At 40.5% G+C, this 27,483-nt stretch overlaps 1 protein-coding gene across 4 annotated transcripts; it reads right to left on the reverse strand.

The window, feature by feature from the left end:
- Positions 1 to 311: 311 nt before the first annotated feature.
- scaf8 (SR-related CTD-associated factor 8) lies at positions 312 to 27,125 on the reverse strand. Of its 4 annotated transcripts, XM_035533177.1 has the most exons (22): positions 26,704 to 27,125; positions 24,868 to 24,951; positions 10,340 to 10,384; positions 10,076 to 10,237; positions 9,646 to 9,802; positions 9,128 to 9,255; positions 8,459 to 8,635; positions 8,204 to 8,283; positions 7,694 to 7,814; positions 7,193 to 7,324; positions 6,348 to 6,457; positions 6,051 to 6,244; positions 5,709 to 5,809; positions 5,324 to 5,437; positions 4,983 to 5,139; positions 4,424 to 4,554; positions 3,800 to 3,938; positions 3,645 to 3,710; positions 3,277 to 3,501; positions 1,301 to 2,886; positions 1,142 to 1,167; positions 312 to 679 (listed from the first exon to the last, which is right to left on the reverse strand). In XM_035533177.1, the coding sequence occupies exons 1-20, from the start codon at positions 26,731 to 26,733 to the stop codon at positions 1,316 to 1,318; spliced, it is 3,924 nt and encodes a 1,307-aa protein (XP_035389070.1). In that variant the 5' UTR covers positions 26,734 to 27,125; the 3' UTR covers positions 312 to 679; positions 1,142 to 1,167; positions 1,301 to 1,315. The 4 variants fall into 4 exon arrangements, with proteins under 4 accessions (XP_035389070.1, XP_035389069.1, XP_035389068.1 ...); XM_035533176.1 differs by lacking the exon at positions 312 to 679 and having other exon boundaries at positions 715 to 1,167; XM_035533175.1 differs by lacking the exon at positions 312 to 679 and having other exon boundaries at positions 715 to 2,886.
- Between the last annotated feature and the right edge of the window lie 358 nt (positions 27,126 to 27,483).

Here is a 27,483-nt window from a genome sequence, read left to right on the forward strand (position 1 = left end):
TGGAGGGCACTGCAGATATTCTACTAACATCTCCAGAAAGTCATGTATCAGAGAAAAACAAGTATATTCTGCTATCTTTATGGGTCTACATTTATGCGTGTGAATTCAAAAGGAAAAATAGAGCACAGACCTGCTCCAGTGGATGTGAGCAACTTTAGAAAAGGATGTGCATGAAGTGAAGTGGACATTTCAGGGGGTTTGGGCACAATTAGCCTTCAAGCCAGTGTGTGTGTGTGTGTGTGTGCGTGTGCGTGTGTGTGTGTGTGTGTGTGCGTGTGCGTGTGCGTGTGTGTGTGTGCGTGTGCGCGCATGCATGCGCATGTTTTGAATGCATGACAACGTGGTAAATACGAGGCTGACAGTCTTACAGAATAGAAGACAGAGAAACCAGATATACATGTTTAGACATACTTAGTCTGGTGCATCTCACAAACAGGTACCCAAACTAATCTAGTAATCTAGGAAAAGCCCACATATGCTAACCACTCATTCAGAACACTAACCCCATTTGGCTTATGGTGAATTAATTGTCTGTGTGCAGATGGTTTCACACCTTTGCAGAAAATACAGTCCTAAAGCATTTTTAACAAACAAAGCATGTTTATTTCAAACTAAAACAGAGTGCTCCCAACATCCATTTGTCCTTCCGTAACCTTTTCTGGCTGAACTGTTGTATTCACTGCAGTTTAATGAAGAAAAATCAGACATTTAACATGGGGATAGTACATCATATTTTAATCTTTTTTTTTGGTTACTTTTCAAAGCAACTATAACGCATTACTGTTCTCACTGCATTGGTTGTACGTATATTTTGCTTAAAAGACAACAAGCATAGGACACCACAAAGGCATTCATTTCAAACTTTGCAGCTGTGGTTTTGAAAAGAAAAAAACAGAACAGGCCAGTGACTGCTGTTTTCAAGTATTCGGCAATCAATCCTTTAGAAAAAGCCAGGATCCTTAAACTCTTCCATAGGAAGGTTGAAGCACCACTAGCACACCCTCCCCTTCCCCCCTGCATTTACAATTAGGCTACACAATATTTTGGCAAGCAATTTCCATCAAGTCACCTAGCTTAAAACAGTGGGGTTGCATTAAAACTAAAAACATGAAACAACTAAGAATATTAAAATATCACCTACCATTGAAATCCTCTATTGCCAGCCATCTATGATGTACATCATTAGCATGAAAGGTAAAATCGTTTGTTAGGGTGTCAGGCAATATAATGAACTGAGCATGTCCTGTGGAAGCCTTTGAAATAAGTACAGAGATGACAACTATACAAAATGATCTTTTACCTACTGAGTTGACGATTATGATTCCTCAGTGTCTGTTTTCACTAGCTCAGGATCAGTCTTGGCTTCTGCCTTCGGCCCAGTCTGTCCACTGTTAATGACCACAGCCGGGGAGGCGGACCTCTCCAGGGGTTCGTCTCTCGGGGGCCTGTCCCGTGGGCAGACTGGCACAGGTATGGGAGTAGGAGATGAGGAGGGAATGAGAAAGGAGGGAGTGAGCTCTGGCTCAGAGTGCCTGTGCTCCACTTCAGGCTTACAGTCCTTCTCCTGAGCATTAAAACTAAAGGCCTGCTTTTGCTCCTGGCCACCTGCAGTCTGTTGTGGGGCGCCGGGCGATGGGGGCAGACCCTGCAGGGGGGGCTTGGTGTCCGGCTGCGACTCGGCCTGCCGTAGCTCCGGATGCTGCAGCAGGGCTTTGGGCTGCGGTTCGGGCTGGGCGGGGGGCTGGCCCAGCAGGGACGTGGGCAGGGGCAGTAGCGGCTGGGACTGTGGCTTGGGCAGAGGGAGGAGGGGCTGAGACTGCGGCGTCAGAGGCGTCCAGCCGCTGGCCCGCTCCCGGTCTCTCTCCTTCTCCTTGTCGTTGTCCCGCTCCCTGTCCCTCTCCCGCTCTCGATCCCTCTCCCTTTCCCGCTCTCGTTCTCTCTCGCGGTCCCGGTTCCGATCTCGGCCACGGTCTCGGTCCCGTTCCCGCTCCCTCTCGCGGTCACGCTCCCGGCTGTGCCGGTTGCCGTTCACCTCCCTGCGGAAGTCCCTGTCGTCCCGGTCCTTCTGCCTCTCCCAGGGTCGACGCCGGTCATCGAAGTCCTGGTGCATGTTGGCACTGAACAGGGACCCACCACCTCCTCCACGGTTCCAGGCTGTGCCTCCGCCCCCCGAAGCTACCCCGCTGCGCATGTCGAAGCGGTTCTGAAAGCTGGGATTGGACCGCTCATCCTGGAAGCCCTTGTGGCCTCCGGTGGACATACCTCTCGTGTCACGCTCGTCGAAGTCCCCCCGGGGAGGGCCCCAGCGAGACTCGGCCCTGAAGCCGCCTGGCAGGGGATCCCTCCTTCCCGCGCTCTCTCTGGCCTCCGTCTGCATGGCCGCCCGGGGTGGCCTCTCCAGCAGAGGTGGTCTGACCGGGGCGGGCTCCGTGCGCATCTCCAGCGGAGGGGTCTTCAGCAAGCCCGTGCTCTGTTTCTCCGGTGGCGGGAAGCGGTAGTCCTGATCTCCCTCTTGCTGGCCTCCGGCATCTGAGCTGGGCGGCGTCTCGTTGTGTCCTTTGTCCAGGCCGTCTGTGACGCCAGCCGTGGGGTTGGGGGTCCTGGCGAAGGCGCCGTCCGTGCGATTGAAGTGCTCCACCTGAGAGAAGGGCGCCCGAGCGCGGGCCTGGGCCTGGAGCGAGGCGTCCAGGAGGCTGTTGGCCTGCTGAGCCAGGCCCTGCTGCATGAGGAGCGGGAAGCGGGCGGCAGCTCCCTGGAGGAGGCTGGGTCGCAGGTCGAGGGACAGCAGGCCAGGCATCCTCTGCCCTGTGAGCGGGTGAGAGAGGGACGCCGAGGGGTGCATGCCCAGAAGACCCATCCCACTGCGCACGGCATTCTGCATCCCTGCTGAGAGAGAGGAGAGGCTGGGTTCAGTCCCAAGAGAAGCACCTCTGAAGCAGGACCACCGAGAACACATGAAGCAGACAGAGAAGGCGAACCGAACCAGCTGGAGTATTAGCTTCTGGAGTCACCTGAAGTTATGCACTTGTCTAAAACACTCAGCCGGTGCCAGAACACACCACGTGAAATTAAAACGACAGATGGCATCACATTTAATTAAATGTATAATTAAACTAAATTAAGGTCTGTCTTCTGCACACCTCCTAAATGACAAGAATTAAACGATGTAATTTAGGCAATTAAGATTCATGAGGTTTTTAATACATGCAAAGAAAAAGCAAAGCAATTTCTACAATAGTAAGAACCAAAGCTGTGAAGCATGTGTGAAGTCCTCACCCTGTAGTGTTATTTCTGCAGGTGTGTCTATGCTCTCTGTGGGTGGAGTGGCCTTGTCTGCATTGGCCTGCTGCGGCTGGGCTCCCACAGCGTTGAAGACTCCGGCCCCGGGGATGGTTGAAGACATGAAGCTGGCTGGAATAGCGTTCGCTGAAGGGATTATGGCCGCAAACGTGGAGTCCTTGTTACCTTCCTGCGCTGCAGACATTGAAGGTTGCACTAGAGCTGGTAGAGAAGGATGAAGCAAATGCAACCATTTAAGAATCAGAAAACCGACAAGATGAAACAACGGGATTTATGTTCCCACAACCACCAACCACTGTCTATGCAGGCAAATGAGGTGATGTTTCAGGTGATGTTTAACCTACGCGCTTGGGCTGAGGCCAGGCCTGTTCCCACGGCTGACTGCGCAACCCCTGGAGTAGTCATGAAACCTGAGGACGGAGAACATGCTGATTAATAAACGTCTAAATTTAAACCCTTAACAGGTTGCTTGCTGGGGAACCGTGAAATTAGCTCCTACCTGGAGGGGGCTGTGAGGCATTGAATCCAGCCCTCAGGAAGGGAGGTGGAGGCCCAAAACCTGGCGGGGGCATTGCCATGGTGACAGGATAGGTGGGCGGCACCAGGCCTACAGCAGGCACAGTCTGTGCCACTGGGATCTTATAAGGAGAAGCACATGGTACTCTTGACACTGGAGCATGCAGACTGCAAAACTACATTTTAAAATTCAGCAGTCAGTGATGCAGAAATATTCTAAAACTTTTTAAAAGACTCCTAGTGGATAAAACTGAACTTTGCATTGCATAACTCTTGCTCTAAATTTTCTCCACCATACCAAGTCTCATCCCAGCTGGATCTGGAAGGGTAAGGCTAAGGACATGCCTCTTTCAACACGTATAAAGCCAGGTCTGCCCCTCTGCCTTTTCAAGCATGCAGCAAAAAAACAACTTGCGTGTGACCAGAGAAGGAAACTATGAAATTCCAAAAACAACAACAACAACAACAAAAAAAAAGTAAACTACAAAGCTGAGACAGGCTCGGATCACAAACTAAAAGTTGAATAGAAAATGGAGGTGGAGGGGTGTCTAAACAGAACTGGCTGGCATGTTTGTTTCTCCAATGTTAATGGGAGAGGTTGGTGTACCTGCACGGGCATCATGGTGACCTGCTGTGTGAAGGCTTCGCTCTGGGAGCTGCTAACAGCGGTGGCCTCCGCGGCTGCAGGCTGAGCCTGGGTCTCCTTGACTGCCTCCGTGTTCCGCTGAGCCTCCCATTCTGCAAATAGAGCACAAGGAAACTCACACCAGGCTCTCGCCACGTTACCAGTGTTACAGTTTGAACTAAGTGTACTTGAGCTCGTCATACACCTTACAATGCATTTTGGGCACAATCAGTGATGTAACATGGGGTCACTATGTACTTCGGGTCATTCGCCGAGGTGAATGAGTCAGGGGATGGTCAGGCTCTGGATTGTTTTTAAGCATCTTATGGACAGTGGTAGCTCAATGGTTAAGGCAATTGACTTGTAATTGGAAGGTTGCTGGTTTAAGCCCAACCACTGCCAAGCTTCCACTGTCATAATTCTAAGTCGCTTTGGATAAAAGCATCAGCTAAATGCCATAAGCTTATGTGCTCATTAAAAATAACTAAACTAACATACATTTACTCCTTTGACAGACAAATGCAGTTGTCAATTTCCTCACCACTGTTAACCGTTTCCTGGTCAATCATGCCTCCTTCTGCAAAACCATCCAGGTCATCCAGTTTGACCTTTTCCCAGGGGATATAGGTCACACCAAGGTCCACATCCCAGAACTGCTTGTACTCCTGCTTTACACCCTTGTTCAGGGCCCAGGCAATCTATGGAAATGAGAGTGGGGTCAGGGCAGGGCATGTAATCGGACAGCGCAACCACAGACCAGTTACCATGAGTACAATAACGTCATAGAACAAAGTACAGGGCATGACACCCATTGAACTTTTAGCTGTTACACATGACAAGAACTGAGAATGAATGTCAGATTAGCAAGAGAAAATGACTAACCTTAATAACTTTGGATCCAATCTTAAACGAGCCAGTGCTCAATTTCTGTCGGGCACGATAAGCATCCTGTCTGTGTACCATACATATGTAAGCGCAACCTCTGGGAGGAATCATCTACAAACACACACACACACACACACACACACACACACACACACACACACACACACGGAGTTATTTAATAATAATAATAATAATAATAATAATAATAATTTTTTCTGTAAAAAAATCTTTGTTTATGAATTAAACCCTAAAAAATCTAATCTGTCAAGCATCTAGAAGACTACTGTGTACAGTACTTTCTTTTTAAAATGATTTGTTACCTTTCTAAAAGAAAGTCTGAAGAGAACTTGTACAGACAACAAAGGCCTGAGAGCAAACTCACATTGATGGATTCGATCTGGCCAAACTCCTCAAAGAGGTTGGTCAGGTCTTGTTGGGTGGCCTTCTTGTCCACTTGGCCCACCCACAAAGTAGTGCTGCACACTGGAAGGTTAATAGCATGAGAAATGAGATATGTACACACATATACATAGTCCTACAACACACAGGCCTTTATAACACAAATTTCTTCCATTCGTTTCATTCTTATTCAGGTAGTCAAGAAAACTGTCAACATTCTACTAATTCTATTCAGGTTTTGTAAAGTTAATAGTAATTCTATACAGACATTGTGAAAGTTACACAAGTGCTTTCGCTTCAATGTAAGTGATGTGGCTGATCTTACCACTGAGAACCTTGGAGCGGATGGGAGGAAGACCTTTCTTCTGTCTCTCCTTTTCCCTCTCCCGTGCTCGTCTCTCGCTAGAGTAGGAACGGGAGGACTTCCTCTTTCTGTCTCTCGACCGCGACCGTGACCGCTTGCGGTGTTTGCGCTTCCGAGAGCCTGAGCGCGACCTCGAGCGCCTCCTCTTGGGAGACCTGGAGGGATGAGCGAGAGGCGTGTGAATGCCCACTGCCAGCTCCCATTCACTGCACACCACAAGGAAACGGGCCGTGGTGAACCGTGGACGGCAGTCCTAACCTGGAGCGAGACCTGGAGTGCGTTCTTGAGCGAGTGCCGCTGGTCTTCTTCTCCTCCGACTCAAACATCTCCTCATCTACAGTGTCTTGTCCCTCATCAAGTTCCATGTCCTGTACAATCCATGTAAACAATTACATTTTTAATTATTTAAAATATTAGTTTAGTTAAATAATCCGGTATACATTTGTTGCAGTTTACAATTTGGAAAGGAAAATAGGCTAATAACTGATGAAAAATGATATACTAAACTGAGCTGGAAAGTTCATTAGATCATTAATCAGCAATGGAAAGCAAACAAAGACAGGTAAAATATCCACTCATTAGAAGGGTATTAATCATACGAATTAAGAATAAGGACTTGTTTGATTTTGACTGCACACATGAGGAGTAAAAATGATCAAAACAAACCAAAAGTTATACATGTTTATTATTTCTTGAGAGCACTATCAAATACATAAATAAGGGTAATTCAAAAGATAATACATTCATCTTTGCATGACAATAGTCAAAGGCTCAGACCAATATTGAAAATATCCAATTTGTAGCAAAGAGCTTGGCAGTACAGCACTGGGACTTTTAATGGCTTTGGTTTGTAACACATCAAATGTACTTTTCTGCAAAAGTTTTCAGTAATAAAATAATCTCAACACCATGTACCAAAACACTGTCAGTAATTAATTATCCAAACACCACATCCCAAAACACTATGCAGTTTTTTTTTTTACTATTAATAAAGCCAGAAAGGAAACTGTAGCTCAGACTCAGCGGTGCTGCCCTGAACCCAACATGGCAATGGCTTTGAAGCCACCATTTCCCAAACCACATGACTTAATATTTGATCTTGCCTGTTGCTGGTTGTCAATGGAGTCGTCCAGTTTGGCTTCCTGTTCTGGTAGCTGTGCGGGGACACTGCTCTGGGCTGGAGGGGCTGAGTTCTCTGGTCCAAAGATGCTTTCCTGGCTCTCTAGGGCTATAGACTGAAGAAGGCATAAAAACACTTAAAATACATTTAATAGATCTCACACACACACACACACACACACACACACACACACACACACACACACACACACACACACACACACACACACACACACACACACACACACACACACACACACACACACACACACAAACCTGAAGATTCAAAGTGAGTAACTGCAGTGTACTGTAGTAAAAGATGTAGAGACAGTCAAAACTGCAGAGATGTACACGAGGTTTCCAAACAAACAGAACGTTTTGTACAGAGGTCCTTCATGACATGTGCAAGCAAAGTGCACTTGTGTACTTCATACCCAGAGCAGGTAAGTGTCTGTTTATGTAACCAAGCCCCTGGTTACAAGTACCTTCTGTTGATGTTGCTGATGCTCCAGGATTTGCTTCTGAAACTGTTCAAGGTTCTGCTGTTGGAGCTGCTCAGCCAGCTGATGGAAAAGGGAGCTATTGATGGACTCAGAAACCATGGGCCTGAAGAAAGAGACACGTGGCAATGGCTTAATTATCCAATCACGGCTTCCTTCCTGCCTCCACTCACTCACTCATAGGAGCTAACAGACGATTGACTTCATTTACAATAGGTCTTGAACATGACAAATTCCCCAGTAATTCCCCCAGTTTCTTCATTTACTAAACCTGGTCCTTCTCCAGGGTGTATTATGCACCTTAATTTGCACAGTTCTGATGTCACCCTTGCAAAACTAATATATGAGTGGATGAAGGCCCTAAGATTGCTTGAAAAACGTATAGATTTATATCTATAAAATATAGAGGTACATCTATAAAAAATAAAATCATACCAGAAAAGGAAGGTTAGAAAATTTCAGCTGGTGCAAAACGTAACAGTAAAAAGTACATACAACTGAGACGGTGCAGCGTCACTTTTAGTATCCTCGCTGGGTTCTGACTCGCTGCCAAAATCAAACTGACCCAGGAGTTTCTGCGGGAAGGAAGTACAATGTCAGAACTACTCATGCGTGTCAGTGCTCTCAGACGTACCAGACACGTTCTAAAAGCGGTCATAAATCATAAGTGACTTAAGCAGTCTCCTTTACGTTCTGACCATGCTGACGTCTATAAGTTGCTGTGTAGCGCCATGACTTTGGGAGCTTCACCTTGTTGAAGGAGGAGACTCTCTGCTCCAGCGGGTTTAGTGTGTTGGCGGCGGCGGCTGCCGTGAGCTGAGCGGTCAGGGCCTGCAGCTGGACCACCAGGCCTGCATCCAGAGCTTGCAGGAGAGAAGGCTGGGGCTTCTGCTGCTGCAGCTGCAGACTCTGCACCAACTGCTGCAACTGCATGCAAGCGACAGTTCAAATGGACGGGTCAGCAACTCAACAGTTTTGAATTTAGAACCTTTACAAAGTGGAATGTTGCATATAAGCACTGGAAAATCAAAGTTGAAAGATAAATCAAGAATCAGGAGTCAAGATCATATGCAACTCCATAAAAAGCTTTTTTTTTTTTAAATATTAATCATGCCATTAATTTGCAAGAATACTTTTTCTTCCTGAATCACCGATTTTGTGTATAGAAGATAAAGGAAAACATCTGAAGAGCAGGTGGTGCTGAACAGAAGGAGCTATTTTAGCCCTCAGTCAGACCTTTGGAAACTACAGCACAAAATCCCTGGCTGGAACCAATCGGATTTCACTCTGCTTAATTGCACAGTGAAAAATAAGCTCCAGCTTTCCCAGCATAATGACTACGATTTCTTCCCTTGATAGACTCAACGTTTATGTCCTTGTAGACAAAATGAATGGAGTCAGTAAATATAAGTGGCTGACCTGCTGTCCCTGAGGACTCTGTAGGATCTGGGCTACAGCTGCCATTGTGTCAGAGTTGGAGATCTGAGAAGCCCAGTCTGGTAAACTCGGCACTATGTTGGCTGGGGTGGCAGGAGTTGCAGGGGTGCCTATTACAGAGGTAGATAAGAAAGAGAACAAATATAAGTAAAACTGTTTACATATTTACATAGATACACATGGGAAACACTTAATGATACATATGGGAAACACTTAAGGATCCAAGGAAGAAAAGGATTTAGAAGGTTGACTGAGGTTCTACGTTTTAGCCACTAGTTGTCAGCATAACTCAAGTTTAAATCAAAATGACCACTGGAAGCTTAAGTGGAACTGATAGCATAACAAGCTGTGAGTGCTAAGAGGAAAATCAAATGTCTGTGACATTGCAGACATTAATTAAGGTTGTGCTTGTGGTATCATTTCTGATGCTCCAATGTTAAACTGTTTTAACAGAATTACTGCCCACACTGGAAGGGTGCAAGGGCATCTGAGGGACTAACCAGGGGTGGCGTTGTTAACAGGGACAGCACTACTGGCCGTAACAGGTGTGACACTCGGAGGTGGCAGCCCTGCTGCCATGTCCAGCAGAGGCTGGATGATGTCACTTTTGAACACGCTGTTTTTCTGCCATAGATTGAGCACTCGGACAATCTTGCTCTGTAAAAGGAAAACAGTGTATAAGTATAAACCTCCTAAAGCATTTTTAGAAACTCTAAAATTGGCCATTAAACCATTAATTAAACATGAAGCCTGCATCAAGTCTGGCACAGCAGGAGGAAACAGAACAGCAAGTGTATGCCATAAACAAACCAGGAACGCGATAGTATACTGGAGTAACAAAATTCTTTGTATGGAATTTCAACCATCAACACCAGCAAACAGCAATGGTTGGCTTTCGTTTTTAACAAAGAAGCATAATTGAAAACCAACCTTGTCATCAGAGGGGCAGCGGTAGAGGTTCTGGAAGGTGGCGATGATGTTCTTACTGAAGCGCGGCGCAAACACATCCTTCTCCTGGCCAAACTGGTGGCGAGACTGCCGGACGATCGAGTCGATGACGTACAGACCAGGAACCTTGTACTCGGGTTTGCACTGCAGAGAGCAAAATTAGAATTTAAAGAGAGACACATTCCAAAAATGCAAACCTCACAAAACTTCATTTGACTTGACTTGATCTGCATACAACTAACTGACCTTCTGAATGAATTTCTCCACACTTTGGACCACGTGTTTATAGAACTGAAACAGAGACAAAACAAAAATGATTACATACAAGACAAAGACTAATTATTTTATACACTGACAAAATCTAAGAAGACATTTTTCCCAGTGAATCCAAGGGGCAGGTCATCAAGATCAGGGTCACAGCACAGAACACTTGTGTATCCCTAGTTGTAAAACATTCATGTTGTGGAATGTTTTGATATGCAGGAATATCTTTACGCAACACATCTGATTGTCAGCTTGATTTTTGTCTCATCTCTTTCTAAAATAAATAACCGTCATATTACCAGCACCTTCGTTTCAGTGTCTTTGCAATTCCATAAATTTGATCTACAATTAAAGGAGCAGTCAGACATGTTTTCCAATGATTCTTCATGTTAGTCATTATATTGATGCCTAGTAGCTTGGCTGTATATCAAAGATTCTGTATTAAACTTATTTTAAACATGGCAGCCCCCACATGGGCACCCGCTCTATAAACTGGTTAATTTGGGGACTACAAAGAATGAATCATCATCATGTGAGCTGCACTTTATAGAAACAATGTAAAAATAATCACTTTCATAAATATTATTTGCTATTTTTTTGCTCAAGGAAATGCTAATTTATGAAGTGGTGGGGGCAAATTTAACAAGTGCAAACTTATGCAAGTAGAGTATTGAATTTAAAATAACTGAGGAATCATTGGAAGTATGAAGAAGCTAGAGACGTTTCTTGGAGGAGATTAGTGGACCCTCCTCAAAATCTACAAAAAATAAAGTTAAAAGCATCTGCTTCTGTTATCAAAGGCTTTTAAAACACAGTGTGCAACACAGAGAAATGGGGATTTTACAGAGTACTTCATACAAAAATCATTTGTGATTAACCATGGTAATATAAGTAGTATCAAAGTCCTACACAGCAGTTAATAGAATACATTTTTGGAAAGATGTCACCCACCAGATACACCAAAATTCAAATAATTTTTGAATTTCTTACTATTTCATTGATTTGTGGTGTTTGTTTCATTTCAGAAAATTACAGAATCTGAATATGCAGAAATACAAATAATCTGAACACTTAAATCTGCCATATCAATAGGAATCATGATATTTTAGTAAAATAAAACTGTTTTTGAAAGAACACCGTCATGCAAAGAGTATGTAAAGATTTTCCAACATTCCATTGAATGTGACATCAACAGCAGTTAGAACGTTGTACATAAGTAATTGCTCATTTGAAACAATCAGGTTCAAAAGGATTGTAACTGTTGAGTCATACTGAAGAACAATTTGTTGATTTCATTCAACAAAAAACATTTAAATTTTTAAACACAATCTCTACAGACTTTGAAAACACCTAAAACATATTTGGGTAAACTACAAATCTGATTCAACCGGCCATTCAACGTAGCACTACACAAATTCATACATACAGAACAATGCGAACAAGGGCCCTTGTCATTTTTTACTTATACTAAGCACATTGTTACAATGTGTAGATATTTTAATATTGAGATCTTTCTGGGAACTGTTATATTCTTTACTCACCAATTAACAATGTTAAAATAAATCATGAGTACTGCATGCTTAAGAATCCACACTCAGAAAAAATTACCCATTTCCCCTTACTGTCTATTGGGAGGGGAGAGGCTTCTAAAAGCTGATGTATAACTAATTTTGCCAGCATTCAATGAACATGTCAAAGCATGCTGAGATCATGTAAAATTGTTGAAAGAATTCAGGGCAAAAAATATAAATACAGTCACATACAAAAAGTTCAGATATTCTGGAGTGTGCGTGTCCTAGAGAAACCACTATGGAAACATTGTGTATGTATTTCTCAGATCAAGACAAACAAATATCAATAACATGGTACACCATGCAGGCATTTAACAACCATGTTTAGGTCAACATTCTTTTTCATGAGACTGTAGTTATATTGTTTAAAAAAAATAAAGATATAACCCTAATAAGATGATTAGATGTAGATATGGTACTATACAATGGATCTGTACATTCTGTAGATTGTGTACATATATACTCAATCATATACATTGTACATTGTGTATATAATCATAATATACATATATTGTACATACATTGTTAATATAGTTTTGTACATACATAGAATATATATTTATCTGTATATATATTTTTTTCTCTATGCACCCCTGGTTCTCTTCCTCAGTTTGGACAGAGCACTCTCCACCATTTCACTGCGTGTTGTACTGTGTATGACTATGTACGTGACAAATAAACCAAACTTGAAACTTGAAGCTACTATACCTCAGTACAAACAGCCAACATTACTGCCACACTTCAAATAACCAGAACCTACACTGCAGCCTTTTCTGTCTTTGAGTGTTAGATAACATCCAACATTGTCCAAAACACATTTGTTTCCATCACACTGCAGTTTGCACCTCCCCCCCCCCCACACACACACACTCCGTAATAAAGCACCCCATACCAAACTATTCTGTTCCAATTTTGGACACTTGCATTTGTTTGTGTGGGACTTATCCACAAGACTGACTTTCAAGGTAGCAACACGGGCAAGAGAAATACATGGGTTGTGGTTAGTTTATTCAGCCACATTTACTCGGAAAAGTCGATAGTTAACATTCAGCTTCAGGGAACATTCAGATAATTGATATGGAAAACAGCCTAAGGCAGGAAGAGGGCAAAGAGAGTGAAGGAAAAAGACAAAAGAGATTAAAGAAATAAGAACACACTATTGCATGGGCATGCTACTAATATTCTTGTTACAATCTTCGTGGGACTTACCAATTAATTACCAATTACCACAGATTTAAACAAACCTGCACAATAAACAAACCTATTATAATAATCTCTTGTTACTGAAGGAGAATCAAATGTTTTCCCTACATTTTCGATCATGCCTAAATGCAAGTTGTGAGGACAGTGATGCACTGACATCAACATCAGCACTCGTGGTAACACCCTGGTGTTCTACACATCTTAGGAACGTTGCAAACTGCAATCAATGCATCTGGTTGATTACTCTATGAGTAGACCTATGTTTTTGTATAGGCCAAAAGTGTATTAAGCTCTCAGTACAGGCTGTGATCAAAGGGCACTTGTGACACAACAGGGGGTCACAGGACACACAGCACAAACGTCACTGAAGCTCATCAGCAGGGGTGTCTTGCTGCTGATTTCTCATTAGGTGGCGTGTGGCCATAACATTTAAAGTAAATAAACTGTGTAAACAAAATGCATTACTGTTGCTTTTTGCCCTTTGCGTAGTGATGGGGTAAAGGCAGCTTTGATTAATTTAGACTCTCAAGCTTGAAACAGACAAAGCCAACTATGCCTTTGAAACTATACTACTGTGAGCCTGATGAGCCAAACTTGTTTTTGTTATTGATATCAGTTAATCACACTGATGATCTGATATGGCTTCCTACATCAGTGCATACAACCTGAAATAACAGCTTTTAATGCTCCAGGAAACTTTAAACACTACAAATGACAACGTATCCTATGTTTTAAGGTGGATCCATCTCTACTACTGTGTGAAATCTAATGCACGTCAAAATTTATATTTCCCTTTACATCATTTAGCAGATGCTCTTGTCCAGAGTACCTTACAGAAGCACCTTTGTGGAAGTCATGCAAATTCTAGTACAACTAGGCCACAGTCTAAGGATACCATCAGCAAGAGAGGACAATTGGTTTCTTTTCGCTATCTAAATTTTATATATATATACACATTATACATTTAAAACCAATGCAATGGGAACACACTACTACGGCATCTTTTTTCCCCTCTTAATTAAAGTAGCAATAAGTAATTTTTTCCACCAAAAAGTAGCAAACAATATTTATGAAAGTTAATTATTTTTACTTTTTTTTCCTCTAAAGTACAACTCAATTTTAAATGAAGAATCAAATTGGTTTGGAGTTCTCAAATAAAGCAATTTACGCTCCGTACAGGTCCACCACAGGAGGCAGCCATGCTTAAAATAGATTTCATACAAAATATGTGAAAAAAGTAACTGGAAAAATGACATTGTTCCTTTAATTCAATGCTCCAAAAGCTCAAAACAGATGGCAGTAATTGTAGCTTGCATTTCCATACAAACAGAAGTTCTTTCTTCTTGGGTGCTCTCAGTAACTGTTTATGGAATCTAAGGAACAAAACATCTTGCCAAGTACACACACTGTAGTTTTACTGCCCTCCATGTACACAAATCATATTCTGACACACTCAATTACTGGGATACTAACAGCTTGCCTGGGCCATGTTAGCTAACTTTCAGTTTGTGTGGGACAGGCAGATATAGTTTAATATGTAGATATTGGTGCTCCCCATACCTTTCCCTTTAACCTGCACCCCCTCGGTCCCCACCAAACATGTACACATACACGCAGACATTCATGGTCTGCTACCTCCCTGTGTCTTCTATGAATAAGAGAGGTTAAGCAAAATATTGACCCAAGTTTAATTTCTCAATCTCTAGTGTGAAGTAAGACAGCAGAAAAGTGAGTGAGAGAGAGAGAGAGGGAGAGAGATATTACTTGGGTAGTTAACTAGCTGCCTAGGTTAGGTGTTACAACGCGGAAACATTTCAGTGACTCACACTCTGTGACTTAATAAACTCAAACTAGCAAGAAGAAACTAATTCCAAAATCTCTCAGCTATAAAGAACAATGACATTCTTTCCTTTGCAGTTGATAAGTTCACTCAACAAGCTATAAAAGTAAGAATCTAATTATGAAAATTTGTAAGGGGCATTAAGAAACTTAACATGTTTAGATGAATCCTACATAAGGCAGAAACACTACGTAGATTAACAGTTTGCAAGAGTCAGCTAGCTAAGAGCATGTTCCTAACTTTAGATACCTATAGTAGCAGTCAGACAATGGTGGCCAAGATTCTACACAATAGCAAAACATTCAAGTAAGATCTCTGGTATGCATATAAGACTGCTACAGTCAAGCCAGCACAGTGCAACTGGTAACCATGAGATGAAAACAAGGGTCTTAAAATGATGACATATCTAAAGCAAGTACAATGATCAAATGCCACATTCTGTATCTCTGTAGCTGTTTCTTAGTCTATTTCTATGCATTTCATATAGCTTACAATCATCAATATGACAGCTCTGACTACTGCAATTTGTTATAGTAAAGAGTATGCTGCAAAATGATAAAATGTTCTATTTATTAACATGTCTCTGCATTTCACATAAACCACGTAAGCATGTTTAGAACGGCCTAGATTGATATGCAAGTGCACTGGCTCTTAGACAATCCCTTTAAATGTTCAGCTTGTTTTCATACAGTCTGACAAATTTGTCCTCGTTTACTGAATTTACTGGGATTGGTGATTTTATTCAGTAATATCCACAATCATCATACCACTGAAAAGATTTCTATTTTTCAAAGCAGTCATCCTAGCCATACTATACTGAACTAGTGCCACCTGCAGGATTCTACTGTACACACACACGTACACAGACACAGAGTGGCCCACAACCAAGCCACCACATTACAGGGATTTGCACACACATATACAAAAGGGTTGAGTTCAGACTGGGAAATATACTACACCAAAAACATAACACCAAAACAGGTAACCAGCAGAACCTGACAATTATTTACAAAACAGTAAGCATTGAACACAAGAAAGGTTTAGGTCCATCATTTCCAACACCACCTGCAAGATGTGACTTAGTCTGCCTAGCCTGTGTAGTTTTACTGGATCTGGTGGCTCAGAGTTCTTCTGCTTTGATATTCCCTATATCTATATTTAAGGCAGCTGACACTGCTATAGTAGGGCCGCATTCTTACATTTGCCTCTCGGCTGGCTGCATGGTAGTGATGCTACTCAACTAAGGGGTTCCATCACTGCTGGATATTTTTCCAAAAAAAAAGCTAAAATTATGTTTAATTGCTTTTTCTTATTCTTCATTCGAACTATGATTAAACCTGAACAACAAAAAGCAAAACAGGACAATTGTATAACAGGCTATGCTTAATTAGTGAGAAATGTAATTTCTGAAATATAAAGATATAGACAAATGTAAAACACTGCAATTTATATATCAGTACTGCTGCTGAATGTCCAGTGTGTACAGACAGGATGCAGGTTCCAATTGTTTATTTTCCCCCAAAACAATTTATTAAATAAATGATTTAAATGTTCACCCTGGGTCTGGGATGCTTTTTAAGACATGCTTTAGTATCAATACATACAGTTTTCAAAACAAATTATAAGAAGATTTCATTTATCCTCCCATAATTGTCAAGTGTAAATTTCTTTGAAAAAAAAAAACATTAATTAATTAATTAATTAATTAATTCATTCATTCATTCATTCCAATTTTGATTCTGGCCAATCCCTTATTTGAAGTTTATGGGTCTTGGAGGTGGGACAAACTGAGTATTGGATTTGTTTAAAAACAGGAAACTGGAATGGCAGTACGTGTTTAAGTCAATCTTGTTTGTTAGGTCAGTCAGTGATGAGCAGCATGAGGTGCGTTGCTGTTGATTGTGGACACTGTTCATCATACAGACAAAATAAGAGTTTATTTGCAATCTTTTCCATTATCCATTAGAGAAAGAGCTTTAATCCAGTTATGGCTACAAGCAATACAACACCTTGAATATGGCTCAGACAGAGAGAATGACAGCACCATGTTTAAAGCGAACCACTCAGAAACTACCCCACTTTTATACTCTTCAGTATACATTCTTCTATCAATGTTGCTTGCTTACTAACTTAGCAAATACTACTTGCACTCTCGACATGAACACATCTAGAATCTGCAAAAACAGGAAAAAATGGTTTTAAAGAATGCTTTTTCTAGAAATAAAAATAAGTTATTGTGCTGAGAATTTCTGTTTGACAGCTTAGGTGTTTGCATATAGTGTGTATATGAGGATAGGAGAGTTATACTTTAATTAGCTGAAGAATTGATGTAATAATCTATGCAATAGATAATTGTAAAATTGTAATTGATGAATACATAGTGACTTCTAAATATACCGAATGCTACAAAACCACAACCCAAAACTAATGTCCTGCAGAACTTGAGTACATCTACTCTGATATGAGAAGAAATGTTAGAGAACATGCAGGCCTACATTTATAAGTGAGCAGTCATCAGTCCTGTTGCCTAATCTAACATTTGCGTCTTCACTCTAAAGAAGTGTCAGAGAGGTGTGCTGCAGTGTTGGCCCTCACCTTTCTTCAATTTTTTCTATGAGGCTATAAGTAACTAACACAGGACTGTAAACCTATAGGTCAGGACTGGCAGATGATGTCTGAGATGAATACAATCAGTATTATCAAACATGAATTAAGAAGAAGCTTGTCATTTATCTGAATCATTTATCTAAGGAGCTTCCCATCAAAACTGCAAAGGAGACAAGAAACCATTAACCAAGGCCCCATTGGCTGGTTAGATTTTATATAACTCAGCAGCATTTAACAAATTTGTAAAAGACATACATCTACTGAATTTTACAAGCAATCTCGCTGATTTTACACTGTCAGTGAGAAATTTCTAGTGCAGAATACAAGCTGTCATGCGATGAAGTACTGTAACACTAACAATGGTTAATGAGGACCTTCTTTAATTTCCATATATCTATGAACAAAGACACTATAGCAGCTGGAGTTAAAGAGTGGAACCTGTACACTGCCCATTCAGTTTATTACAGTTTTCCTAAGCAGTTCTAGCTCAACCAGGGTTTGTACAACATGAAATTTCAACAAGGCCTATAACCTCATGAGGAGTGAAGTTAAATTTTATTCACCAAAATCATGCTTTACAAATTTATGAAGCTAAGGAAGAATAATATTTTCAAAGTTTGAATGAGTAGAAATAACCAAAAAATATATAATACAAAATGGAAGAATAAAGTTCAGCAGACAGCATATGGGTCGCGGTACAAGTAGGTCCCTACCAAATTCACAGCCCTGTAAAATATCAAATTTTCTGTGAAATGCTAGAAAATTGGGAGTTGTTTTTTTTTTCTTTAAATCAGATACATGCTTAACTGGGCAGTGCATAATTAAATGCCAGAGCTCGTCACACTTTTTTTGTTGTTATGGAGATGAGTCGACAAGATCCTCAGGCAGTGGATTTCCTAAAGCTAGTAATGTAAAATTACACATTTTTCCCTGTACAAGTTCTCTTTTTAATTTTTCATGTGGTTTTAAATTTAATAAACATCAACATTCCTGGGTTTGACAAAAACTTTCAGCTGAAACTTCAACCAAGATGCTCCAGCATTTTGCTAAACTAACATTAGCATGGCATTGTTTTATCAACAAACTGTGACACTAAGAGAGCTGCATGCATTAGCACACACTCATCTCAGTGAGAGGATGAAGGCCAACACAGTCTCCTGATGTTCAGTGCTTACCACTCAGCCATTAAAGTAGGCTATTAGCTTAGTATGGCAGGCTAGCCGGGTGAGGCCAAGTTACCTAACTTTGTAGTTAACTGTTATTTAATAAAGTATACAGTATTTAATAGAGTATAGTGAACAATACACAGCCTTTAGGCTAAATGAGTGAAAAGAAGGTCTGCACACCTAAGATACTCCCTTTACCAAAGCATCAGATATTATGATACAATGGCCGATCAGTAGCCAGTTGCTTTAATCAATATTACATTTCTTGCAATTAGGCATAGCAACCAAACGAGTCTACCCTTTAATCCCATAACATCCAGTCAACCTTTCTCCACAATCCCTTTCTCCAAAAACATACACGATTAGCATTTAGACTACCCTTCTTACATATGCCGTGTGCATAGGTAAGGTAGCTGATCAAGAGAGACCATACTTCCTGAAGAGAATTTTCCTATTTGGATAAAACAGCAATGTTTAGTTACTGATTACAGAGTATAGTACAGAAACCAATATTTTTTTTCCTCTTTAGTGATGCCTATCACTAAATTAGTGACAGCTGATGTAATGACAGTTTACCTAGTGTACTTAAAGTACTTGTTCAGAGACAGCAATAACCTAGACTGGATTTGGAATTTGGCAGTGAGATTTGAGCATCAATGCTCTATGTCAAGAGGCTAACAGAATTTGGAGGATCCTGAAAGTGGATAAATTACGTGATACAGCCACTGCTATTGGCTTCTTTGTCCTCTGAATAGCTACAACATGAGTATTTATGCCAATTTCCATTATAAAACAGGCAATAGCAACTTTAATGGCTCTTCTAGGCTGTGCTATCGTGGGCGTCACAGGATTGGACTAGTCCCCCGTGTGCCAGAGTGTAGGCAGAAACTTCTGTTACTGGCAACAGAATGAGTACAATACCAACACTGTTTATGATGGACATATTCTGAGAATTAATACCACACCCTATCTTAACATAGCAAATTACTGAAAAAGGTTTGGCTCGCAACTTCAAATTTTATTTTGCAACAACATACACACAGACTAAATAAATGCATAAACTGATGAGATCCATCTTGTGATTTTAAGAATCAACACTGGAATCTTAAAATCACAGAGAATCACAATTACTTGGAAAATCAATATTCTGATTAAGCCCTATGCTAGACTGCACTGCTCAGTACTGCGAGATCCAGCAGAAGTTCTCACAGGATCTTTCAGAAGAAACTGCTCAACACTGCCATGTGCTGTAGGCAGCTGGAGGTTCCTCTTCACTGAAGAAAAGGTTTTCTCTCTGTAGCTGAAGACGAAAGGTTTGTAGTGTATTCAGCATCAGACATGCTGCCATCAGTGTCATTAGATTTCAATATGGGCTGTTTCTGCGAAGCTCAAAATATTTTTCCCAATAAGCCATGTGTTTTGTCTAACACATTATTAATGTCACCAAAAATCTGATATTATCCATTCACACATGTAAAAAACAAATCTGATTTTTGCACACAGCTCAAGAGGATACCACTTTCTGTGGACTCAAAGAATCACACTACAGATCATTACCAAATTTTAGAGGGTCTCTTGGCAGTGTCGAGCACAAAAGACTTAAAACATTGTCTGAAAGACAACAAGTCAATCACATGATACTAAAACCTAGTCCTAGAGCAGCCAAGGAGAATGAGCTCATCCTTCAATGGGGACATATTAAATACTCAATTACTTAGGCTGTAAGATGCTTTAAACGGTCTTAAATTCAGAGCAAAGTAAACCTACCTATTTATTCTAAGAATAATTTACAATTCAAACGCTTCTGAGTGTGAGACTTTTCCATAGTACAAATATACAACAGCAACCGATAAGACCATAAAGCTGTTTTTTCCCCCAGAAATCCCACTTTCTGCCAAAAAGCTAAGAAAGCAGTTAAACAGCACAGTAAATATGCACAAAACATACAAAAGACAAAGTCTATATCAGCATTATCATCAAGCTCCTTCATCTGAGAAGAGCTTACACTGATATAGAGTGCATTTGGCTAAATGCTGGCCAATTCAGTCAGATGTTCCAGAACCTTTTAAAACACTGTCTGAAGAATTGCTCTTCCCATTTAAAAACTACCCCCCAAAAGTGCAATCATTTGTTTTTTTTATGAAAAGAAAAAACTTCCACAGTTGTGCATTAATATACATCTTAAGCTAAGAAACTACAGCAATAGAATTCCATTTAGATTGGGTCTTTTCAAACCTGATGCCTAATTCAGAAAGTTGGTCAAAGCATTTAGCCAAATATGACGATGAAAAGAGACAATCTTTTCAATCATAAGCCATGCTCAACTACTGAGCAAAGCAAGAACATTAGCCAAGCACAGCCTCTTTAGACAATGCAGAACACAACATAATCCAACCAGCACTAAACTATCGTACCAACACCAGTAGACATTTTTGCAGGGGGGAGGAAAAAAAAAAAAAAAACTTAAGTGAACACAACTTAAAAGTCGTCGTAATAAAGCCTTCCTTAGATTAACCAAAAGGTGCTGCACTTCTGCCTACTAGTAAGAGCTCTTGAGTAAAGACTTTTTTCTCTTCTTCCATCCTCCTTTTTAAAACAGCCCATCTCCTACCTAAGCTGGTTAGGGGTTCCCTTATCTCTTTGAAACTCTCCCACGCCCCATCCTCCTGCTTCACTTTCAGTGCTTTGGGGGAACTGCTGAGGGAAGGGGAAAGAGGTGTTATTCACACAAAACAGTCACAAAGCAGGACAAAAGGAATCAGCTAACAATGCAAATAAACATCGCTACTCAGAGATCTGCTTTATAGCTCTGTGAGAAGAATGCTAGAACAGGTACGGAATTCACATGACTTTCATACAAATGAACCAGAATGGGATTTCTTTAGGCTTAGGGTGCACTGTGTGGATGCCCCTATATGAATGGAAATGGCATGAGTTTGTGGTGCAATATGATTGTTGTTTCTGTTTTCTGGCTCATGAGGCCTTGACCTTTTAGCAAATAGACAATTTATTTCTTTCATGTATTTCTACTCAATATTACATTCAAATATGTATTTTTGCTTCCATGAAAATCCAAAGCATCAAGGACTAAACGAAGTTTCTGGTTCACATCTGAGTGTTCTAACGCAAAAGACAGTACAAACTTGCTGGCAGTAGACAGGGCCACCACTATCTTTTTTCATCTATAGAATCAAAGGGCCACAATATCCTACAATACAGGAATTACAAAATAAATATTCAATGGAGTCAAGAAAAAAAAAAAGTCATTGGCAAAATAAGAACTAGATCAGAAAAAAGTCTAAACACAAAACCTTCATCCTATATGCAGTACTATTGGTCTAACGATTCCTGACCACTACCAGACTTCATAAGACATTAAAAGCAAGTGTCAACCCCTTAACTCATAAGCCAATAATACAAAAGTTTCCAAACTAAGGGACTCATACCCACTATAAACTAAGTATTGTTGTCTTTTAAGCATTGACTTGAACAATACCTTAGTGTGATTATGTGGAAGCTTAAAGAAATCAACCCTCCTGCCATAAGCCCAACATCCACATGTTAAAGATTAAATCTATGAAATGTGGACTCATTAAGTAACTTTTTATAGAAAAATCAGCAAAAATAGCCTTCACTGGCTGTTACGTTTATCACACCACATAAATTAGAACATGCTTTGCTGTTAAATATAAACAAACTGCAGATCAAAAGCCAGATCTTGTAGTAGGCCATTTATTATCCTCACATGCTATCCTAAATACAACCAATACAGAGGCAGTTGGTGCAAGATTTAAAGTGAAATCAATTTATTGTTAAATAACATTGATGTAAATGATAACTACAAAAAGAGAGATGTAGTCCTACATCTCTTGCAAGAGGCAGAGCTGCCTTGTCTGAGAGCATATGTATGGACTCATATGGTGACAAAACTTATTAGATAAAATTACAAACTGAACATTTGTGGAGTATTTTCACCTGCTGTTTCCTGTAGCTCACCTGGTAAAGCAGGTAGAGCAAGATGGTAGCAACACCAAGATCATGAGTTTGCTTTCCAGGGAACCCACATTTTCACATACTGATAAAATATGTAAGTTGCTCTGGATAAGAACCAAATGCTTTAAATATTTCCGCACCTCTGGACGTCAGAGTTATCCAAATCCACAAAGACCCACTGAAATAGTAATGGCAAGATACTATGAAGCTCCACTGCTGTTTGTGATGAGACCATTTAGAGTTCAGTTTTGACTCCCAATATGGGACATGTTTGACACTGGTCCTTCCATGCCCATCCACCCCATGTTCATCATACATTCCCTGCTGTTTAATGGTGACAGCTTTCCAACACAATAACAAAATAATGGAACAACCACTAATTTATAATACACACAGACTTCTTAACATTCTTAACATTTCAGCCAACAGAAGCACAGTGCCACTATACTCATGAGCTGTACAAACAACTCAACTATCGCACCTTAAACTGCACTGCACAGGAGTACTGGGAGCATGAATCACCATCAATATGTTCTGGTTAATTAACCCACCAGCTGCTCATGGAGCAATAACTAAATTGTATTATTCTAAAAGAATTCAAAACATACACTGCAAGACTCAGGCACGTCACAACTACCAGGAGGTTCCTGACAAAAGTCACAGTCATTTTTGACGTTTCGGGTCAAAAGTCAGAGCGATTTGTTTTGGTGGTGGAAATCTTATTTCAATCTTACATGACCAAATGATTTACAACATTACTGTTCATTTTCAGATAATTTCTAAATTTAAACCCATATAGGCCAGTTTTCAGTAATGAAAAGCTCTCAGACACGTTTGCCATGCTCTCTGTTGGTAAACATATAAAATGGCACAAAATTAGTGATTTCTTACTATACCTTGAACAACAACAACCAAAAAAGACTGAAAAAATTCCCAGCACTCTCACAGAATACTGGTTGGCATAAAAAATAATAAAATAGAAGTTATTACTCAGTTAATTTATGCTATTGGTGAAATTAAGCTTGCAAAACCTTAGCTAAGTTAAACAGACACAATGAGTACCTTTAAAGATGCTTACATAAAAAGGATTAAAGATACATACATGAAAAGGAGAGCTGCTTTCAGTCTCTTTAGTGTGGCTTAATTTATTCAATATACTGTAAAAACGCAGTTCCAGTTCCATGAATGATTTTCAGAAAGTACAGTAAAAAGTACTGTACAAAAAAAAAGGTTGAAATCCTAAAGTTTTGCTAACAAAGCCATGACAATAAAGAATAATTTACTAGACTTCAACTACACTATTTATGAGGCTACCTAAATATGCTTCATTTGTTTCCCTAAAGCCACAAATTCAGTGTGGATGCACGGTAACAAGACTTCAAGGACCGCAAAGACAACTGGTTACTGAAAGTTACTGGAATTGAAACGTGTACTATCCAGTTGGTTGTGATGGCTCTCAATTCAACACATGTATGTCAGAAGAAAGTTCTGGCTAACCTTTATGACCACAAGGACAGGAAGTCTCTCAAACAAATCAAGTAGGAAATTGTGTTAGCGAGCCAACCAAGCATTCTCGGTTACAAGGAAGCAAAGACATTGAATATCTTAGTGATGAATTTGAGTCTACCCTGCCTAAGACGTGAGAGAATTATTCGAAGAAACCAACAAAAACAATTCAGCAGCAGTTTAAGATGTGCCTTTGCCCGTCAAAGGTTATGATAAAAGCTTTGTTCAGGCAAGGCCCATGCCGTGTTATGATGCCATTTACTAAATGCATGAGTTCCTGGATACCTGGTTGATTTTCAGTTCTACTCTATGTGGCTCTGATTTGCTATAAAATAAATACAAAAAAAGAAGGCTGATTCCACAGTGGTGGTTCTGTGTGTTCAGATGACATTGCAAGTCTACCATTTCCTAGAGTACAGCAGTTAATAACTTACATAATATTGTGAACACTGTGAATCCTGTCATGATAGGGATTCTCAGTTTTGCAGGATATTAATAAGAGGCTGCATTAATTGAATTGTTGTACCTGTATTTGTCAGTTAATAATACACTTGAGGAATACCTAAGAAAAATTGTGCTTTATTACTAACTTTGTTTCTTATCCACTTGTGTTTGAATACTTGCCTTTATAGCTTTAATTGCTGATTTGGTAATCTGGGTCATCTTCGCTTTGGAGATTGGAGGCTTGTATTCGTTCAGAGAGTACAGCTGAAAAACAAAAAGAGAAACTTAACTTCAAAGGTAATGGTAAGGTCATGAAATCTCTGCCTATGTTCATGAAAAGCTTCACAAATTTTAACAGATTTAATACTAATTAGGGATATCTAAAAGAAAGTTAAAAGAATATGACTGCAGGTCACTGAAATAATATAACAGTATACTAAATGATTAATTAAACCAACAGGCTCCCACAAGTACATGCACACTTAGAATCAAGAATTTCACTACATGTACTTAGTTATGCACCTCAAGCATCACAGGCCATAGACAAAACAACAGACCCCTCAAATTATGTAGGTGATTGCTTTAAACCCAGAGGTTCAGTCTTAAAATGATTCTTATCGGATTTTGGTGCCCACAATGAATCTGTACCAGCCAACCTAAATGTAAATATACTGTAATCACAGGTAACAAATTATGACCTTGAAACAGTGGGGGGCGGGGGGCGGTGGTGGCCTGATGGCTTGTTTTTCTGTGTTGGTTTGTGTTTTTATCCACTGGCCCGATGCTGCAATTATTCAATATGACAGTTTCCTGCTCTGGAAAAATGACTTAGCATTTCCTAATGCCAACCCAAGAGCATTCCTGCACTGAATTTCCGCTGCTCTATCACCTTTATCAAACGTATTTCATCCTCATGAAGGGGCTTGTTTGTCAGCTGACGAGACTGGTTGTGAAAAATGAAAGGAAAATTTAAAATGTTCAACGAATGGGGTAGAACACAAAACCTCATGATTTAAAGATCGCCTGAACGGAAAATGTGTCTAAATCCTTACCGCTGAGCTGTTGTTCATCATATATCATATCTTTAAATTGTATGCTTCTCATGCTATTACTACATAACTACAGTAACAGGCAAACAGCGTTGCTGGTTAGTAGTACTGCAGTAATGCCATTTACTGGCCAACAAATAAGCTTGCTGACCGTCAGGGGATGGTCGTGCTTTGAATGCTGCATTTGGGTGGGTAGCTTAGCCAGCACAGCACGTTGGGCGAATAACACTGTCAATAACGCCTTGTCAGAGAGGAACCTAGCAACATTAAATTACTAGCTAGCTACCCTAAACGGCGAACGCAGCCAAGACCTTGAAACCTAAGGCTTAAAATGAAATTCGCACAGCTAAACTATCTAGAGGAGGTACAACAGCCCCGTAAGCTTGATAGCGCTGGCTATCGAGCAGAGCTCACCCGAAGGGTCTGGCTAAGATAGCCAAATAACATTAGCAGTAGCTAGCTGTGTAACTAATAAATAAATAAAAATAAACAAACAATTTAGCTATCTATTAGAGTATAGGTGTTGAAAGAATGAAAACGTATATTCTATATAAATACAGACTAAACGTAACAGACCAATTCACGGCTACAGAATACTATGAAGTTTGTCAGTACTTTGCATCAAGCGAATGTTAGCCTAAACATCTGTTAGCTAGCCAAGCTAACGTAACGCTAGTTTTTGTGTTGGCGCATACACTAGCTGAATATAAATCCGCAATATAAATATAAAACAGCAAGATGTCAGCCCTGCGTTATAGCGGAAACTCATTTCGTCAAGTTCGCGACTCAAAATTGCTTGCAGTCGACAGTCGCTTCGTGAGGCTCGAAATGTGTGCACCGATACACTTAACTAGCAAGCTAGTTAGTTAGCTAACCGTAGCGGAATCAAATTCTGGCCTAACAACAGATCACAACACTGGGGAATGTAAACTCAAGTTACGTTTACGTGAACTGATATCGAACAAACCTCGCCATTAAACGCTTTAACGGCCTCCATGGTGTACGTGGTTAAATCTTCTTCGTATCAGAAGGAATATTTAGACATTTATCGCCTTCACACCGGGCTTGACGTATGCATGTCCTGAAGTTAACAGTGGGTGAGATGGAGGAGACTGTTAATATGGCCGACACAGACAACATCAAGAGCAGCGCGACGGACTCCAGCACTGTGAACCGAGTCCCAGAAGAGTCGGATCCAAATATTCATTTGATTCCTGACATAGGTGGTCAGATCCCGAGCGATAAAAACAATCTTTAATTCGAAAGTATGGGTCCAAAGCGACGTGTAAATTACGTATTCCAGAAATAATCCAACCTTCCAGGCATTATTCCTGGAAAAAAGTACATGTGTAATTAGTAGATCATTACGTTTAAAAAAGAGATGTTAAACCACTACTATCCTTGACGCAGCCCCAAGCAAGTGAATTTTCTTTGCTCTTCTTTTAACAAACCTGCAATTCCCATTTGCAAAGTGTTGTACGAAGATACATAGGAAAAGCAGACATGCTGCAATACCACCTTGTGGCCAATATTGGAACAACTGAGTTTTAAAATAGTGTAGTTCTTACGTACATTTTAAACAAGAAAAAAAACTTTTTTGTGTGATCAATGTCAATGATACATTAAGAATGGCAAAAGTCACTCTAATAACCCTGAAATCCACAGTATGTTCAAATTATTTGTTACATTGTTGAGTTTTTGTATGTGACGTCACAGCTTTCAAAGGCGGTTCAACATATATCGTAAA

The sequence above is a fragment of the Electrophorus electricus genome, chromosome 13, assembly GCF_013358815.1.
Source record: "Electrophorus electricus isolate fEleEle1 chromosome 13, fEleEle1.pri, whole genome shotgun sequence".
Lineage (NCBI taxonomy): Eukaryota > Metazoa > Chordata > Actinopteri > Gymnotiformes > Gymnotidae > Electrophorus > Electrophorus electricus.